Source organism: Lagenorhynchus albirostris, chromosome 6 (genome assembly GCF_949774975.1).
Source record: "Lagenorhynchus albirostris chromosome 6, mLagAlb1.1, whole genome shotgun sequence".
NCBI lineage: Eukaryota > Metazoa > Chordata > Mammalia > Artiodactyla > Delphinidae > Lagenorhynchus > Lagenorhynchus albirostris.
Genome location: NC_083100.1, coordinates 62,801,718 through 62,820,485, shown reverse-complemented (window position 1 = coordinate 62,820,485; position 18,768 = coordinate 62,801,718). Strand labels below are relative to the sequence as shown.

The 18,768-nt window shown below is 39.7% G+C and overlaps 1 protein-coding gene across 1 annotated transcript in view; it reads right to left on the bottom strand.

The window, feature by feature from the left end:
- The window catches only part of LRP2 (LDL receptor related protein 2), a 174,523-nt gene that overhangs the window by 69,980 nt on the left and 85,775 nt on the right, over nucleotides 1-18,768 (bottom strand). Inside the window, exons 32-38 of the mRNA XM_060151182.1 lie at nucleotides 14,698-14,864; nucleotides 13,602-13,745; nucleotides 9,271-9,380; nucleotides 6,974-7,151; nucleotides 4,718-4,931; nucleotides 3,337-3,573; nucleotides 1,170-1,358 (exon numbers count right to left, since the gene is read on the bottom strand). Coding sequence (XP_060007165.1) covers nucleotides 1,170-1,358; nucleotides 3,337-3,573; nucleotides 4,718-4,931; nucleotides 6,974-7,151; nucleotides 9,271-9,380; nucleotides 13,602-13,745; nucleotides 14,698-14,864 — 1,239 coding nt within the window. The remainder of the gene's footprint in view (nucleotides 1-1,169; nucleotides 1,359-3,336; nucleotides 3,574-4,717; nucleotides 4,932-6,973; nucleotides 7,152-9,270; nucleotides 9,381-13,601; nucleotides 13,746-14,697; nucleotides 14,865-18,768) is intronic.

Below are 18,768 nucleotides of genomic sequence, written 5' to 3'. Positions count from 1 at the left end.
ATTTTAGGCTTTGCAGAGTATACAGTATACTCTACTCTGCCACAGTAACATGAAAGCGATCATAGACAATACATAAATGAATGGGCATAGCTGTGTTTTATCTATATCCTCAGAAATAATGTAGTAAATTTGTAATCAAGAATGGAATTTAAGAACCAAATTAAAGCTTTACCTAACCATATTACCATGTTTACTATTGGCAATTAACTATTATAGTATCTAGATTTTCATAATATATTTTAATATTTCTAAGTAATATCTATTTGCCAAGCTTGATAACACACAGTGATACCTATTTTGATATAACGGGATTATATTCTAGAAGTACAATACATTTGTTTGTCAGTGTATCATTAAAATTCAGTGGTAATCCAAAATTAAGTACATGAATCAGTATAGCTAAGTTAATGTAATATTGGGTCAGGCATTTCAATTTAACTACAAAAGTACCTAATAATCAAAATGGTTTTCATACATTAACATGAGGAAGCAATTAAGAATTCGGCGAGGGCTTCCCTGGTGGCACAGTGGTTGAGAGTCCACCTGCCGATGCAGGGGACACGGGTTCGTGCCCTGGTCCAGGAAGATCCCACATGCCGCAGAGCGGCTAGGCCCATAAGCCATGGCCGCTGAGCCAGCATGTCCGGAGCCTGTGCTCCGCAACGAGAGAGGCCACGACAGTGAGAGGCCCACATAACGCAAAAAAAAAAAAAAAAAAAAAAAAAAAAAGAATTCGGCAAGTAAAATTGCTAACCTTTAAAGTAAATGTCATATTTCATGGTTTACATTATATTTTGATATCCCTTTCTCTTTGAAAATTTAGACATTTCTAATTTAGAAATTAGATGCTCATCTAAGTGTGAAATAAACCTACATAATTATATATTTCTATCCATTTTGCCTACAGTTTGATCCTGTTAATAATAGAAGCAAATGAGATAATCTCTAATGAATCTGTCAACTGAAACACCTTATCATTAACAGACACAAGTCTGTTACGTTTATTCTAAAAACACAATTCAATCTATTTTAAGTAATCTCAATAAACATTCAGAAAAACAGATCTGTCACACTTATGTTAAACTTTATAGCATAAATAAGATGATAAATAAATAAGAAATGCAAACATGAAAAGCCTTTTCAATAAAATCACTATATAGCTTACCCACCTGCTACCCAATCCACTGCAATACCCCGGACTCCATTTTCTCCTATCCCATCTGTAATGATGTTTGTAAAGCTAGACCCATCTGGTCTGATTCTACGGATTGCATTATTAGATGGCACAGAGTTGCTAAAATCACACCAATAAATAAAGCCAGAAGATACGTCCACATCCACGTGCAGTGCATTTCGTCCTAGAATATTTAAGAAAAGATCATTAAACAATACTCTAGCTTGAACTAGAAATTTTAAAAATGTCTGCCCTTCCTCTCAAACTCTCATTCCCAACCCCCTCTGCTCCAACCATGCCCCCATTATGAAATAAAACTATTTATTTCCCAGTTGCAATGAGCACATTTACCCCCAGATCTTAGTTTCTAAAAACCACTTCCCACAGTAAAGAGCACTGGCTCCTGGGAGAAATGGCTAATTATAGGTTTGGGAAGGGAAGGTACAAGGTGAGCCTGGAACATATTCATTAGACCAAGAAACAAGGAAGCACTCAAACACTAATGGGATCATGTCGAAAAAATACAGGCAGCCACATTGAGAGGCTCTCCCCGGCCAAAATGGATTGCCTGGAGCATCAAAAGAATAATTATGCTAAATGATTCTACACTGAATTAAAAAAATAAAAACTTTAGTGCATGTGACAGTAAAAAGGAGAGCTCTCCTTTATAGAAGAATGAACGTAGGGACTTCCCTGGTGGTGCAGTGGATAAGAATCCGCCTGCCAATGCTGGAGACACGGGTTCAATCCCTGGTCCGGGAAGATCCCACAAGCCACAGAGCAACTAAGCCTGTGTGCCACGACTACTGAGCCTGTGCTCTAGAGCCCGTGAGCCACAACTACTGAGCCCACATGCCACGACTACTGAGCCCGCATGCCACAATTACTGAAGCCTGAGCGCCTAGAGCCCGTGCTCCGGAACAAGAGAAGCCACCGCGATGAGAAGCCCACACACCGCAACAAAGAGTAGCCCCTGCTCGCCGCAACTGGAGAAAGCCCGCGCACAGCAGCAAAGTAATTAATTAATTATTTTTTTAAAAGAATGAATGTAGAAGGAATGATAGAACAAGAAAAATCACCATTTTGCAATGCCCAATTAAATAATCATTTCAGACAAGGATCATCAATGGCTCAAACCAATGAATAAAAAAGGTGCTTAGGGAAAAACATATTCATGGGTACCAAAGTGTGACCCCAAAGATTTCATACAAATTACAAAGGGGGAAAATAAGCAGAGACTTCACGGTGACCACCTTAACCAAGTGATCAAGCTTAAGCATTACTAAGAGGGGGACAAGCTGACATTATGTCCTTTTTAATGAGGTTCTGTATCAGGGACACAGCTTCATCTGTGAAGGATTCTTCTCAAGTGTGTTCAACCCCAATCTAATCAAGCAATTAGACCTAACTTTCATTTCATGGGAAATCAGGGTATAAATTGAATGACAAGTTAAACGACACTATGAGGAAGTAATCAGACATCCTCAATGTGAGATGCTAAAAAGACAATAGGTTTGTCTCTTCAAAAAAATCACTGTCATAACAAAATACTGGGGTAACTACTACAGGTCAAAAGACACAAAACAGACATTCCAAATACGATGCGTGAATCTTGATTAGATCTTGGCTGGAACAAATCCACAGCTATAAAAATATTATGAGGCCAACAGGAAAAAATATGAATTAGATGATAATGCCCTTCAAGCTGCATGCTAAGTAGACAGGGGTGAAGTGTAATGATATCTGCAATATATCTTCGAAAGGTTCATTCAAAATATATGTACATGTATGTATACACACATAAACACACAGAGAGATTGAAGGCTCAAATGTGGTGAAATGTTAAGAATGGTTGAATCTAGCGGGTATGAGGATGTTCTCTATACCTTTTTTTCAACTTTTCTGCATTTGCTATTTTTCAAAATGAAAAGTTGGTTGAAAAACTTAGTGACTTTATTTACAAGATGGTAACTTAGATCCATGACTTTTTAGAGATAAGAAAACAGAGATGAGTCATGGGGACATGTGAATATGGTTATCAAGCAGGAGAAACAAGCTTCCTTATGTGCCGAATCCAGACGTGGAGAAATGCTTTATGGTACCAAGGACTTCAACATGGCACCAGATGGAGTCAGATGTGACTTATACTGGAGTTGGCATACCTTGGCCTGCCACTGGCACCATGGCTTCTGAATGATCTGACAATTCCAAGCTAAAGCCCCTGATTGCCCACAGCGTGGAAACAACAATGAAAGAGTGATATGGGGAGCAGGTCCGGTTATCAGGACTGAGTTTAAATCCGGTGGCACAGGCACATGAGAACAGTCTTCCTGGTACAGGCAGGCAAATTTGCTGACAGGCATTCACGTTGTTGCTACAGCCATTTGAGGATTCGGAGCCTAAATGAAATCAAAATTAGTCTGTAACTTTTCACCCCACCTACTTGCCACTCCATGTCAAATTTTTCAACTGAGTCACCACATAAGTCATTATAAAAGTAAGTAACAAAATATGGAATCTGAGTTAAACTAAAAACAATATTGGAGAGCCTACTGCTTATAGAACCAACATGTACAGAGGTTTAAAACAGGACCACAACTATATGTTATATAGCTTATATATTATATAATAATAGAGAATGGAGCACCAATTGTTTTTCTTCCACAAATCATTCAAGAATTAGAGGAATTAGGGAGGTCAGTCAACAAATTCTAATTTTTTTTTTTTTTGCCCTCTTGACCTATGTACTGGCATTTTAAATTATATCCGTTTTAATTACATGATCAACACTGTGATGAGCATTTGATTTAAAGTATATTAAATAAGAATATTTAAGGGTTTTTTGAACATGCAATCAAATAATACCAAGTAACAAACCTAGGTTATAGGACAGCAAACAAATCTTTGGCTAGCTATAAAATATTTCAAAATTATAAAAAAAAAATCTCCAGAACATAATGTTAATATAAAGGGGCAAGTCAGAAGTTAGATTATCTCTGGGAAAAAAATCTATTGAAAAAGGCAACATCTAAGAGTATTCCTTTTAAGATTAAAAAAATTCTATTGTGTTAATCACTTTCCCAGCAGATATTCAACAAATACTTACTGAGCACCTCCAATGCTCCAGCAGCTATTCTAGTTACTGGGGAGAGAGTAAGAAACAAGACAGACAAAATACCTGTCCTTATGGAGGTTACCTTCCAATGAAGAACCCAGATGATAAACACATACGTAATATGTCAGGGAGTACGATAAAATAAAAGCAAAGTAAGGAGTTTAAAGTGCCGTGGAAAGAATGGGAGTAAGTTTACTCTGCAGTCAATCTGGCCTTTCAGATGCCAGCTTAGTCTTTGACACTTAGCCATGCTTAAGACATGGTTATAATTTTTTAAATATCTTGGGGTAATTTCAGTTTGCATGCATGTGTATGCACACCGTTTTGTGCGTATGTGGGTTTGTTGTGTGGGCATGTCAGTGTGCAGACACCCATGAATAAATATATATACACCCATGAGTATGTATGTTTCAGTGACAAGTACTCACCACGTCTTTGATAAATTTGAAGGCCCCTGAGATTTGGGACATTATCTCTCAAGACTATTTTGTTGGCCCCAGTAGCCTTGTCAACCCTTTCAATGACCTCATATTCTTCATCGGTATAATAAAGGAAGGGGCCGTAGACAGCAAGTCCCCAGGGGTAGGAAAGATGGTTTACCAAGATCATTCGATTTGTACCATCCACGTTTCCTCTTTCAATCTGAAAGATCAAAATTTTCATTATTGACTGTTTCATGGTGCAATGAGGAAAATGTTTAAAACCGATATTCTCTTAATAATGTTTCACATGTATATAGCACTCTCTCCTTTCCAGGGATTTCTGACTGTATTTCTGACTATATTTGATAGTCACATCTACGTAGGTGAGACAAACGTCATTGTGCCCATTTCACTGACGATGAAGCTGAAATCCAAATAAGCCAATCAACTTTCTCAGATGGCATGGTGACGAATAGGGGACTAATCCCTGCATGTGATCTTCTGGTCAAGGAAAATACACATTTAATGTCTAACTGGCCCTGCGTTTAACATCTTCACCAACTATTTCTGCAACGGAGATAGGAAACGTGCTCGACACACTCACAGCAAGACAGCAAGATAGCGCTGTTATATCAGCACAGTAGCAAGCCTGAGTCAAGATGACTCTGATGAACTAGAAAAGAACTCAAGAATGAAGTTCCTAACGGGAAGTGACAAGCATTCTGCTCTGGAAGAAAAACAAAATGTAGACATAGCTGGTTTGATTTCATTCCAGAAACTTGTCTCAAGGGCCTCCTCTGCGCCAGGATCTGAGCTGAGTGCTGGTAACAGAGAAACGGGGTGTGGCTCCTGCCTTCCTGGACAAGGGAACCCAGCAGTTATGAGAGCAGGTTATGCCCTAGAAACAGACAGAGGTTCTGGAAGGGTAGAGAACAGGGGAGATAAGCTCTGAGGGGAGCTGCTGAGGGAGTGACCAGGACCAGATGAGCTGACCACGCTTGGCTGAAGTATCTGGAGCTACTTATCTGGGCCAGGGTTCCAGGGTTCCTTGTGGTTTTATGAAGACCACATGCCTCCATCACTAACACAGGTTCATTAGTGAGGGTCGTGCTCTCGTCAAGGCTAGAGAGAAGTGGCCCAGAATGGTGGAAGTGGCAGAAAAAGGCTGGACCTGAGAGAAGAGGCATGGGGACAAGCTGCCAGGATTTTGTGATGATTAAATAAGGAGGTGGTTATTAGAGTGAAGGAGGAACATGTGGGTTCTAGCCTAGGAGAAAGGATGCAGAGTCATACCACCAACCAGCTCACAGATTCCAGAGAGCGGAGCAGATGTGGAAACAGGAAGGGGAGGGGCCTGGGGAGTCTGGTCTGGGACACACTAGTTTGTAAGCAGAAGCCACACCATGTGGCACGAGCTTCTGCAAAGTGCTTTCACACACATCACCTACTTCTTTTTCAACATTATAAACACATACCAGGAGTGAAATGAGTACTCAGCGAGCTGTCATGAACTGAAAACCAAACCTACCGGACAATTTTATGGAGAGCATCCATGTCAAAGACAGCTCTGAAATCACTCCTGCTCTTTAAAGCAAGGAAGAGACTAGCACACACTCAACATCCAAAACAATATTTTAGTTGAGCAATAATTATTACTGAGCACCTTCTATGTGCCCAGTCCCAGCTCAGCTGCATAAGCACAGTAGTGAAGATCAAATGTTATTTCTGTCAATGAATGGAATTTATAGTTCCTGCTTCTTATGGCAGAATGTAAGGAACTCCACCTTCGAGTTTAAAATTACCAGGAAAGGGACTTTTCACACATCCATCTACCATGTTAGGACATTAGAGCGTCATGTGTAGCTGTGAGGGGACACTGAGCTCAGAAGCTTGCTATTTTTTTTTTCTTAGTCTCTGCAATCGGAGAGCCTTTGAGAACTTGCAAAGAAAAGCACTGAAATCACTGAAACATGAAAGAAAGGGCTCTTAAAGGACAAACACAAAATGAGAAATGGAATTGCTTTATCTTGAAGAAGAAGAAAGAATGAGGGGAAAAAAATAAACATTCTGTAAGGAACCATGCACACACTATAAAGAACTGGACTTCAGGGAAAGAAGTTATTGAGAGAAAGGGCAATAAAACACTGGTACAAATGGCCAAGTGAGATTTCTTGAGAACCACTGCCAGACAACTCAGAACAATCAATGTCAGCTGTGCAAGCTCGGCAACAAAGAACAGCAGACTAGAAAGTGTGCTCATACCACTCCCGTGCTGCTGACTGCCCAGTAGAGTTTCTGCTCCTCAATATCGAGGGTGATAAACGCCACATTATCAAGGCTCCCAGTAAAGAGAGTTTTTCGAGATGTACCATCCATGTTGGCGCTGGCAATCTTGGGGGGAATGCCACTGTCGGTTCCTCGGTCTGACCAGTACAGTTTCCTACAACCAGGAAAAACAAAGGCATTAGTGAAACAGATGCTTTCACTACATACTTAAATGAAAAACATGTCTTTCTTGTCCTCAAGATGCACACCATTCAAGGCAGGAAGTCTGAAACGTTAATATCTTGTTACATCCAATGTGGAGGGGTCCTTAATCAGTGTTCTCTAATGTCTGTATACTTCTTAGTTATTATTGGGGGAGAGGCCATTGAAAATGGTATCTGATACAGGATACCATTTTCCATTGGTGGGCAATCCTTTAGCTTGGCCACACAGGAAGTTCACGGACTAAGAAGAGCCTGTATCAACGTTGAGTCGATCCTTTTCAAAGACTCTGTATGCCCAGCACACTAGGAAGGACAAAGCTAATGTAAATGTGGTCAAGTACCTCCCTGATCACCTCTCAGCCCTCTTATTTAATTCTTTTCCACATCATCTACCACAAGACCAGCTACTTTATTTTCTGATTTTCGTGATGGAAAATGCAATGTGTACACATGAACCCTAATCAGCACACAGTATTACCAAATCCGTGATCCATGAAACTTCATTAAAATATACGAGGGTTGCTTTCCATTTACAGTGAGGACATAACTTCTAGACTCGAATCCAAGTTTTCATTCCTTTCTATCTCACCTCCTGCTATAGCCTCAACAGACAACCCTCTCACACTCTTTCCCTATAAGTCCTCGAAACACTTAATTCCCATCATCTTTATATGCATACCTCTTTCACCACCAATCCAAGATACCCATCCCATGAACCTCCTCTTCAATTCTAAACTTCTCTACCTCTAAGTTCTCAGACTCTAAAATTCCCTGCTTCAACCCAACTCTTCCATCTCTTCCTTGCTCCTATTTTATTTCTTCCATTGAACCTGTTCTTTGCGCTTAAAACTTGTCTGAGCTCTCAATCCTTCAGGCCCTCTATGCCTGGACCTCATACCATTGTAGCCATTTTAACAATATTCTGATTTATTCTCATGATCTCCCATTGTGCCTACCTTGCTAACTACTAACCCTGAGTTCCTGTCATTCTTTTCTTTCTCCTTTCCCATGCCAGGCTGCCAGAAGTTTTCTGGACAGAGTCACAAAACTCTTGTGAATTCTGAGTTCACTAAAAATTTAAGCTACCGAAACTTAGCTAAGAACTCTCATCCCTGACTGAACATTTTCTTCCTTCCCCTGACCCTTTCCACTCCAGTTCTGATCAATCTTTCTAAAATACAGATTAGGTTCTATCATTCCCTTCCTCCAAATTCCCTGCTGGCTCCTTATTTCTCAAAAAAAATACAGTGCAACTCCTTAGCATGACATTAAAGTCCTTCCCTAGACTTCCCTGGTGGTCCAGTGGCTAAGACTCCGCACTCCCAATGCAGGGGGCCCGGCTTCGACCCCTGGTCAGGGAACTAGATCCCACATGCCACAACTAAGAGTTCGCATGCCACAACTAAAAGATTCCTCATATCACAACTAAAGATCCCGCACGAGGCAAGAAGATCCCATGTGCTGCAACTAAGACCCGGCGCAGCCAAATAAATAAATAAATATTAAAAAAATAAATAAAGACCCTCTCTGATTTGTCCCCAAATGACTTTACCTGCTGTATCTCCCATCTAGTCAATTGCCCCCTACTCGAAGTCTCTGGTTCCAGCCCTCTACACAATCATGTTAAATGCCACCATGTCTCCGGGCCTTCACTGCTCTTTGGCCTCAAGTACCACTACTCAGCTGCAACCCATCCTGCACCTGCTGGAAGCCTTCTCATCCTTCAAGGTCTATTTCAAGTGTTTATCCACCCCCTTAAAACTTTCCACATTCATTCAAAGTCAAAATGCATTATTGTTCATTCTTATAATTCTATTTTAAAATGCCTGAAATTCTTATTTGTTTGGAATTAATTTTAAGTTCAATGTTATTAATTTGAAAAACAGAACACAATACACATTAAATATAACTTAGAGTTATTTCTTTCTTACTGAGATCTATATTTTTCAAATGTCAGCATATAAAATCAGAAAAGGCCCTATGTTTGAAATCTTCCATTTTATTAGACCATAATATTAACAAGGGTGGTGCTGTATAGAAGACAGACACTACTTATGAATGAATTCTCACCCATTAACAGGATCAATAGTTATGCCAACCGGAAAACCAACTCCAAGATTCGTCCCATCATTGGTAATCAGTGTTTTTCCGTATCTGACATCTCCTCGGAGTGTCAAAACCTATATAAGGGGAAAATAAAGAAAGCTATGATGAAGGAGAACTTAAACACACAACGAATTCAAAGCATGATTGTGGTGAATGGGAGGGTTTGCGTGATATTCAGATAATCCCTAATTGCATTTCAGGGCTATGAGAAAATCAGCTCAATAGAAAATGGGAGTAAGAAAACAAAAATCACCTCTCAAATTTCTATTTTCAATTCACCTAAAGTTCCAGGAGAGGATATTTATACAGATAAAAGAAAGATTCAAATGAGTGAACATACAGAATCATTGCCTGAGCAAAACTACAGAAAAAGATGAGAAAACTCTGGAAGACCAGTGAGAACCCCCCCAGGTCTCCTGTACCCCAGTGACTGGGCCATAGCACGCAGTGGCCCATCACTGCAAACACAGTTGATCAAACAGTCCAAATTTACACAGAGTTAAAGTGAATTCTGTGCCAAGTTAACAGCCAGAGTGCAAATCCTGACCCGGCCAGATCTGACTATAGGACCTGAGGCAAGTAAGTCCACCTCTCTGAACTTTATCAGTAAATGCGGATGACAAATTCCCTTCTGCATAGAGGTGCCAGGAACGTGAGACAATGCATGTAAAGTGCTTCGCACAGCACCCAGCACAACTGTATTCAATTTTTTTATTGATCCATTTATTGGGACCTCACTATGTAGCAGGCCTTATACTAAGCATTATCAGATTTAATCCTCACAGTAATTTTGTGAGATAGGTGGCATTATTATGCTCATATAATGTGATGAAAAAGAGGCCTGGAGAGGATTTGTGGTTTTCCCAATGTTATGTTTTTAAGTCATCTTGCTAGAATTGTTATAACCACAGTGTTATAACACTGTGAAACACCACAGAGGGGTATGGATTACTGGACTGGACGCAGTTTCTTACAGAAACAAGGCTATTTTGGTATGCACTTGAGACAGTCTGAGATGAGAAAAACTCATAAGAAATAAGAAAATACCTTTTGATTGGCATGAAGGCTTTTCTATAAAATTACATTTCAACACAAACTGATGATTTGTGTTTGTTTCTATCTCTGCCTCTCTATCTACATACATCTCTCTCTCTCTCTCTCTCTCTCACACACACACACACACACACACACACGCCCCACACACACACCCTTCTCTCCCTCACTCTTCTCTCTATATTTTCTCTCTCCTGTGTGGTACGTTTCTCTCCTATTTGGACTAAAATAATTTTTCTCTTTTCAATTTGCCTCTTCCTGCTGCAATTTCTCTCCTTTCCCTAAGGATGGCTTTGGTTCAAAGGGAAGTCCATCTCCTTGTGGTTTTTTTTTTTTGTCTCATTTTTTTTAAAAATTTTACATCTTTATTGGAGTATAATTGCTTTACAATGGTGTCTTAGTTTCTGCTTTATAACAAAGTGAATCAGTTATACATATACATATGTCCCCATATCTCTTCCCTCTTGCGTCTCCCTCCCTCCCACCCTCCCTATCCCACCCCTCTAGGTGGTCACAAAGCACCGAGCTGATCTCCCTGTGCTATGCGGCTGCTTCCTACTAGCTATCTATTTTACGTTTGGTAGCGTATATATGTCCATGCCACTCTCTCACTTTGTCACAGCTCACCCTTCCCCCTCCCCATATCCTCAAGTCTCCTTGTGTTTTGGCACAGATGGAGCTCTCTCACACACGGCCATGCTGTAGGGTTCACTCTTCAGCTACAGAATTGCTTTTAGCGAGTGAGCACACAGCTACCCCTAGCGGAGGAGCTGGAATTAAATGTGAGTTTCTCCTACTCTGGAACGGATATCATACAGGAAAACAGTACTTGGACACAATTTCTGTTTCTTTAATCAATCTAACATTCATCTGGAAGAGTCACAATTGATACCACCAAAGGAAAAAACCGATAAAAACACTAAAGGGGCAATTTACCTTTATGGATGGTCTAAATATATTGATGATTTGAGGGAAACAGGGCTCTGTATTCGCAGGATACCTTAGCATCAAGTACTTTTACTTACTGAACTATTAACCCCATTTTATGGATAAGGAAGCACAGACTCAGAGAAGTTATATAATTTGTCCAAGATCAAACAGCCTGTGAGTAAACACCGTGCTTAGTCACAAAATGCATTTTCATATCTCAGGGTCTTTATTCAAGTGTTTTTTTTTTTTCTCCCTACTTCTTCATTATGCAGAAATAAAGGATGGTCATCCTTCAAGACTTAGCTCTCAAGTAACCTCTTGGGGGAAGCCCACCGTTCTCTCCCCACACACTTACTTCTGTCCTTAATCACTCTCTTTATATTCAATGCACATGTCACACTTACACTGGAGCAAAGATATTTGTTTAGGTGTCTAGCTCTCAGATGTGTGAATTACTTTAAAGCAGGAAAAACAAATGTTTGATTCATCCTTGACTATCCAGGACTAACCATGGCACCAATCCATGGAAAGCATTTCCTAGTGCTTATTGAATGAATGCATAAAGGAGCAAGCAAGCCAGACTCGAAGCCAGGACTCCAAAGCAAGTTCTCTCTCCTCTGGACCTCACTGCATTTGGAGCACAATTACCAACTTCAGGTTTCTGTGGTTCAAGTGGCCCCACCAATACACACACATGCACACGCACATACTCAGTTCTTCAACTGGTGCTTTTCTGTTGTATCTAACTCTGATGGAGGAGACATGTGCCCTGCTCTTGGAAGAGTATCAGTCCAAAAGAGAAGACCCGGGAGACGCAAGAGGGAAGACATGTGGGAACATATGTATATGTATAACTGATTCACTTTGTTATAAAGCAGAAACTAACACACCATTGTAAAGCAATTATACCCCAATAAAGATGTTAAAAAAAAAAAACAGAAGAGAAGACCCCCCTTACAAAGCAGGAGCAGATTAACTGCCATTTGGAATGAAGACAGTTTTCTACTGAGTGGACTCTAGAGAGATGTGAGTTTGGTATTAAAGGTCTTGGGCAGTAAATATTGCTTGTGTTTTGATGGGTCAGTGATATTTTTCGTTGAGGTTGTGCAAAATACCTTCTGTCACTGTCAAAGGGGGTTGAAGCAGGCTAGACTGCCGAACTTGTGGTTTACAACAAGGCAAAGTTAGACCACCCACCTCCCCCAGAATCAGGGCAGTGAAGCTGACTGTTTAAGCCAGTTTCTTAGCTTCTGTGGGCTTCAGATTTTCATCTAACAAAGAGCTTGAACCAGATGAGGCTCCAAGGTTCCCTTCATGTTAGGAGCTGCTGATTCTACCCAGCTTGAGATGAGCATGCTGCACGCGTACTGCAAATGTCCCCGTCACTGTGACCGTTTACTACACTTGCCTGCCCTCCGGAATGCTGTAAGGATTGGATGAGATGATGTTTGTGGAAGACCTTTATAAACTGTAAAGCACTGTTCTGACTATCGAATAAGCACTCCTCCTAGCAAATCTGCTCTAAATTAGCCACTTAGCTACTGTGTGTCTTCCTCATCTTTAGCATTCATCTTTCTGAACGCCCCAAAGAGAACCAACTTACTAACTGGTGCCTCATCCTGAGCAGTGGACTGTCACCCTACTGTCGCTCTCCCAAGACCACCCCTTTGCATTAGGAATTCTCACTCTCAAAATTACTCTGAATGAATAATCCATCACATGTTTTAACCTTGTCCCAGAGTGGAGCAAACCAGTACTAGTCAAGTTACCTCTGATTTACTTCATGTGATTTCATACCTGTGCCCCTATAGAATTTCTTCTGGGAATTAGAGTAAAAAAAACACTTATCTCAAAAAAGGAAAGCATCAAAGGAATCAGAATCAAGTTTCTACTTTCTGTTTCACTGTTGGAGCCATAGAAAGATTTCCATCTAAGAACAGAGGTAACCTATAAATTTGGTTTAGACCTGAAATAGTATTGAATACTTGATGAGGAAAGATAATGAAAATGCCTTGCCGACTATAAGCTTCCCTTTATGTTGAACTCCTTACATAATTTTTTATTTACCTTTGTATATATCTTAATAAACTATCTAACATCATTTTATATGAACAAGTTACCCTTTATACTTAGGAGGAGACAAAGTAGGGCAGTAGAAAGTTCCAATTTTTAGGTTTCTCCTTGGCTTCAGAGACTTTGATAGTTAATATTAATATCCCTTGTGCTTCCTCCATATGACAGCATTTCCTGAGAACAGATTTTATGTGACTAAGAAACCAGTGTCTGTGTCAATAGTATTACGGAATCATTACCTTAATTGACTGAGTTCCACGATTGGTATAATAAAGGTTTCTTGATAGCCAATCTAAGGCCAGGCTCGTAGAAGCCCCCAAACTTGATAGAGGAACAAACACTGTCCTGTTGGTGCCATCTGTCTTCACTCTGTGAATTTCACCCTGGTGAGAAAGACGAGGAGGGGTGAGCTGTTTCAAGGCCACAGCTTCACTGCAGCTACTGCCAGCTACTGTGTTTCTTTAACACGCCTCACACGTGGAAGAAAGGCAAAGTTTCAGGGCCACTGGCTGGGGTTACCGTGTATAACGCTAACGCCAGCAACACTGAAAACACTGATTTTCAAGTGCATCACAGGAATATACAAGGCTTACCATTCAGGCTCCCTCTGATATCGGCTACAGAAATTTATTCCTTAACCACCACAGGCCAAAGAGTCATAAAAATAATCCAAGTTACAGGTGTGAATCAGGAGGCCAGGAGTATATTTTTCCACAGAGGTGACAAGCATCAACTACAAAGGTCTTCCCTCTCTTCCTCATTTGTATTTTTCTTGCCCCTTCCCCATCCTCACAGGTTTCGTCCCTAAAGGGTGAGGAAAGGGTCCCAGTGGGAAGGAAATTGGAGGAGTGTTTTTTTTATCCTAGAGGCAAAGATTCTGAGTGAAGCCCACAGCGGCCACATCAGATGCTTTCCTGGAATTCCCTTAGGGAACTATTGCTTTTGGTCTTGAGCGATGATCATTTTTATGTTAGTCTAATATCCTCATTTTTATGTTCGTCTAATAGACTAAAGCTCCTTAGGAGCAAGCTTTGTTACTGCTTCCTCTTGGCATGTACTCTGCAGTTGGAAGCAGTGAGTTCAGTGCAGGGAGAAGAGTAGTCACTTAATACTTGTTGAATGGATAAATATACCCAATAGCTTAAACGTGCTTATTATCGGGTCTTTGCTCCAGGCCAACTTCCCATTGACATCCCTCACTAAATTAAAAAATGCTTAGTGGTAAATCTATTTATGTCTGGGCCACTTGACACCCAGCAAAAATATAAGAAGGCCTCAGTGCAGGTAGGCTCTTCAAGAACAAGTTGCATACTTTGAATGTTATTCGAAACTTACTGGATTTTCAAGCCAATAGATGAATTGCTCTGAGTAATCAACTGCAACGTCATAACCATTCTGTATCCCTGATATGGGCACCATAGCATCAAAGGTCTTCACCTCAGGGTTAAGGGAGATTCCAAAAATTATACTGTGTCTTACAACTATTAGGAACGCTTCATCACCTGTGAAAATAACAAAATATCTCTCAAAATTATATCCCAGACATTTAGAGTAACAGAAGGTAGTGGATTGGTACCATCTGATGGGACAAAATGCCACTGCAGAACTGCTGCAATAACTATAATGCATGATAGATATTTCACCAGATAATCCAGGGCCTTCCATTGGGTTTCAATGGGTTGCTGCGTCACCAGACCATCAACTTCACACATAAGACCTCTGGAATTACCCAAAGTAGATCAGCATTTATCATACTCTTCATTAATTCCTTACTCATGCTGCTAAACTATCCAAGTTTGCTAAGAGTCACAGATAAGAAGTTCTTCCATTTCTATACACAGAATAACTCAGAGAAAGGAGAGTTGGATTTTGCCCCAAAATGTGAAAGAACATTTATAGACTCTTCTTGGTGAATGGCAGTTCATTTGTTTTAATTATGTTCAGAAAATAACACCACACGGTGTTGCCTAGTGTTTATGAGAGACTTTAATTACTAAGTAAATCTAATTTATAATCCCACCAATTGTTGTTTGACTAATGTCGACCTTCCACATTACATTCTAACTCCCAAAGGGCAGTGACCCTGTCTGATTTACTCACTATTATGTCCCCAGAGCTTGGTTTATAATAGTTGTCTAATAAATATTTGCTAACTGAATGACCCCATAAATGAATAAATGGATGGATACATAAGTAAATATGTAAAGAGTGCCTTCTAAAGTTCTCAAAAGTATCTGCACATTGCAACTTAAACATCTTCATAATGCCTTATTTAAGCTACCAGTTCAAGTAGGCTCTTTAATAGATAATGAGGTCCATTTTAAAAGATGACCTTCATCCAAATTATAGTCCCTTTATCAAAAAATTAATGAAGTTCACGAGTAGGGTTTTATTATCATTCCTCTGTGAGAAAAGGAAAACTTTGGAATGTGAGTTTTGTGTTATTAAGATATATAAGATATAGCACCTATTAAGACACTATATAAAATGATTAATCATTGCATACTCTTCATGGGCTAAAAATGGTGTTTGCATTATTTTGATCATCAGGGAAGCTTTACATCTTCAGCAGGATTATTTTGACAATTTTTTCTTTACTTACTTTCATGTCCAATTAGTTTTTCCTTGTTCCTGGCATTTCCACTACGGAGAAATGACTCAATTTATTAACCTGGTACAAATCTAAAATAAAATTTGCAACTCTTCATGCTTAATACTTTCCAAAGTATTACAATATATAGCATTTAGTCTTTCACAGCAACCCTGCAAAGTTGTTTTCAGAAACAACTGAGGCCAAGGAGCTTCCCACAGCTTTGCAGCTTCCATGGGAAACAAGGCAATGAGATTAACTCCCAAGTCTTGACTCTCTCAGCTGCTCCACTATGCCCCTCTTCTGAACAACTGCAATAACCATAATAATCGTCGCCACTTATTGAGAAGACATGCTACACAGCATGCAGCAAAAAAGTACTACTTCATTTAATTTCTCTTCCTGAAGCCTCATAACCCTGCTTGTTAGATAGTTACCTCCCTCCCCCAAATTTCAAATGAGGCACAAAGAAATTAGCATATCTAACCCAGGTCACAGCAAGGTTGCTTGAACTCTCCAAAACCTATGTTCTTAATCACTCCTCTGCAAAAAGTGCAGGCCGGGTACTACTTATCGAATATCAGATCACCACTCAATTCATTTGATTTAACTGCAGAAATTAAACATTATGAGTTTAAGATATACCCTGAATATGCTGAGATGATATTTAATGATGTATTAATTATATGTTATAAATGTTCATTGGTTCAGAGAAACAAGAAATATTTCCCAGTTTCACAGGGGAACTATTACTTACTCAAAACCTGATTCTGTTATTTTTAATGGGTAATTTTTCTTTTGCTTAATTGGAAGAATTTCAACCAAAGCACTGTTTAAGGCCTAAAAAACTGCATTTCTCATCCATCAAACATCGACCTTCCTGATTCCTCTAACAAGCTCTTCCCTTGAGAGCACCCAGCACTACTCCTTCAGCCATTACTCTTCCCTGGGGATGGGTCTCAGGACCTCCATCATCAGATCACTGCAGGTGTGTTTGAAAGGGTTTACAGCCAGTGAACATTTGTGGGCCACAGACCAGAGATGGGGTATCATTTAATGCTGCAGTGGCAGAAGTGACCACTGAGTCAGCAGGTGGCATAGGAAGGTGCATGAAAAGTGCTCCATGGGAAAGAAAACAGGAGTGATTTTATGACTATACACATCTATAAAGGAATGAGCAGGTGAAAAACAGGAATGGAGAAGAAGCAAAAAGGGATATTGGAGGGTTTGTCATTCACTCAACATTTACTGAGTGCCACTGTGTGCCACGGGCAAAAAGCATACATCAAGGAATCAGGTAGAGGATTTATTCCCAAGGAACTTAGAGTCGGGAGGGCCAGACAAAGTATATGGACCATGACAATGAAAGAGTAGGCACAGCCGCACCTAGGGTTGGCTGGAAAGGAGTTCAGGAGGTCTTAGTCTTTTGAAGTGACAGAACATTTCTTCATTTTCTATCTTTCAAGTCATGATCCTATTAAGATTAGTGTTAGCAGAGCAAAGAAGTGAAAAACAACAGTCAGGAATGGGAAATTTATGTTGTCATTAAGAGGTGACATTTATGACTCCCAAGCCTAGCTCCTCCCAAAGTATGACCTTGAACAGCCCTGGATTTGCAGTTGTTAATTTTAGGGGGTGCTGGGAAGATGTTCTGGTTTGAGTTTTGGGGGTTTCTTTGGCATTGTGGGGAACATATTTTCTAAACAATAAAAAACTATTTCATACAGAGAAAGCTCTCCCTTTAGGAAAAAATAGAAATATCCCATAATCCCCCTTCCCAACTGTAAGCATTATTGGCACTTGTGTATCTTGTCCTCCAGATTTTTTTAATGAATGATTTTACATAGCCAATATTAAACCATCTCTGCTTTTTCACTTGATCTTATCACATAAGCACTTCCAAAGATATTTTAGACACTTTGCAGACAAAATTTTAGAGGCAATCGGACATTTAAATCAAGTAAAATGTTTTCATCTATGAATGTTAACAGTCTTCTAAGCTTCCTGCTGGAAAAAAAAATGCAACATTTTTTTAGTTCACATATATTAGCACTCAGTTACCCAGCTGGTGCTCAGAAGCCGGTTGGAAACTATTGAAAAGGTTCCACCTCAGTAAAGTCAGTCCATGGGAAAACCACTAGTGGAATTATTTGTGAAACAACAAAAGGTACTATTTAGAGTTTACACTTATCAATCATCATCAGATAGTAATACAGATTACATCAATCCCCAATGCACAGTTCAACAATCTTTGTGTGGTGAAAGAATGCTTTGTATGCAGAATGTCTATAGCCCAGTTTAATCTTCTGCTGAAAGACTCTGAGGACACACTAAATTAAACAATGTCAACAAGGATTAGGTTTATAATAAAGCTCTGAAGAAAAATGGCAAATGCCAATCCCTTTGTAGGCATTACCAATAATTAAAATCTTTCATCACAAAAGTATCATTGCAAAATATCACATGTCGATGGAATTTGATTTTCAGTAACCTTACATCCTCATAACCTGTAAACACCATAAATTTCCTGGATTCAGGAATATACTTTCCATTTGAAAACTAAATTTCCCTCTAGATTGACTCTACTTTTCTCTTAATTTAGCAATTTTTTCCCATTAACCATTTCATTTTAACTGGTCTATAGCCATTTTTTATCAGTATCAAAACACATTTACTCCTCTTCACCGAGTAATGAAAGAAACTTGAGTTTAGACTACCTCTTTAGATTTTTAAGCAAAGGCAAATGATTTCTTAGAAATCTCCTTTGTGAACTGACTACATCTTGTCCTTCCTTTCTTGCTCCCTAAAGTACTTAG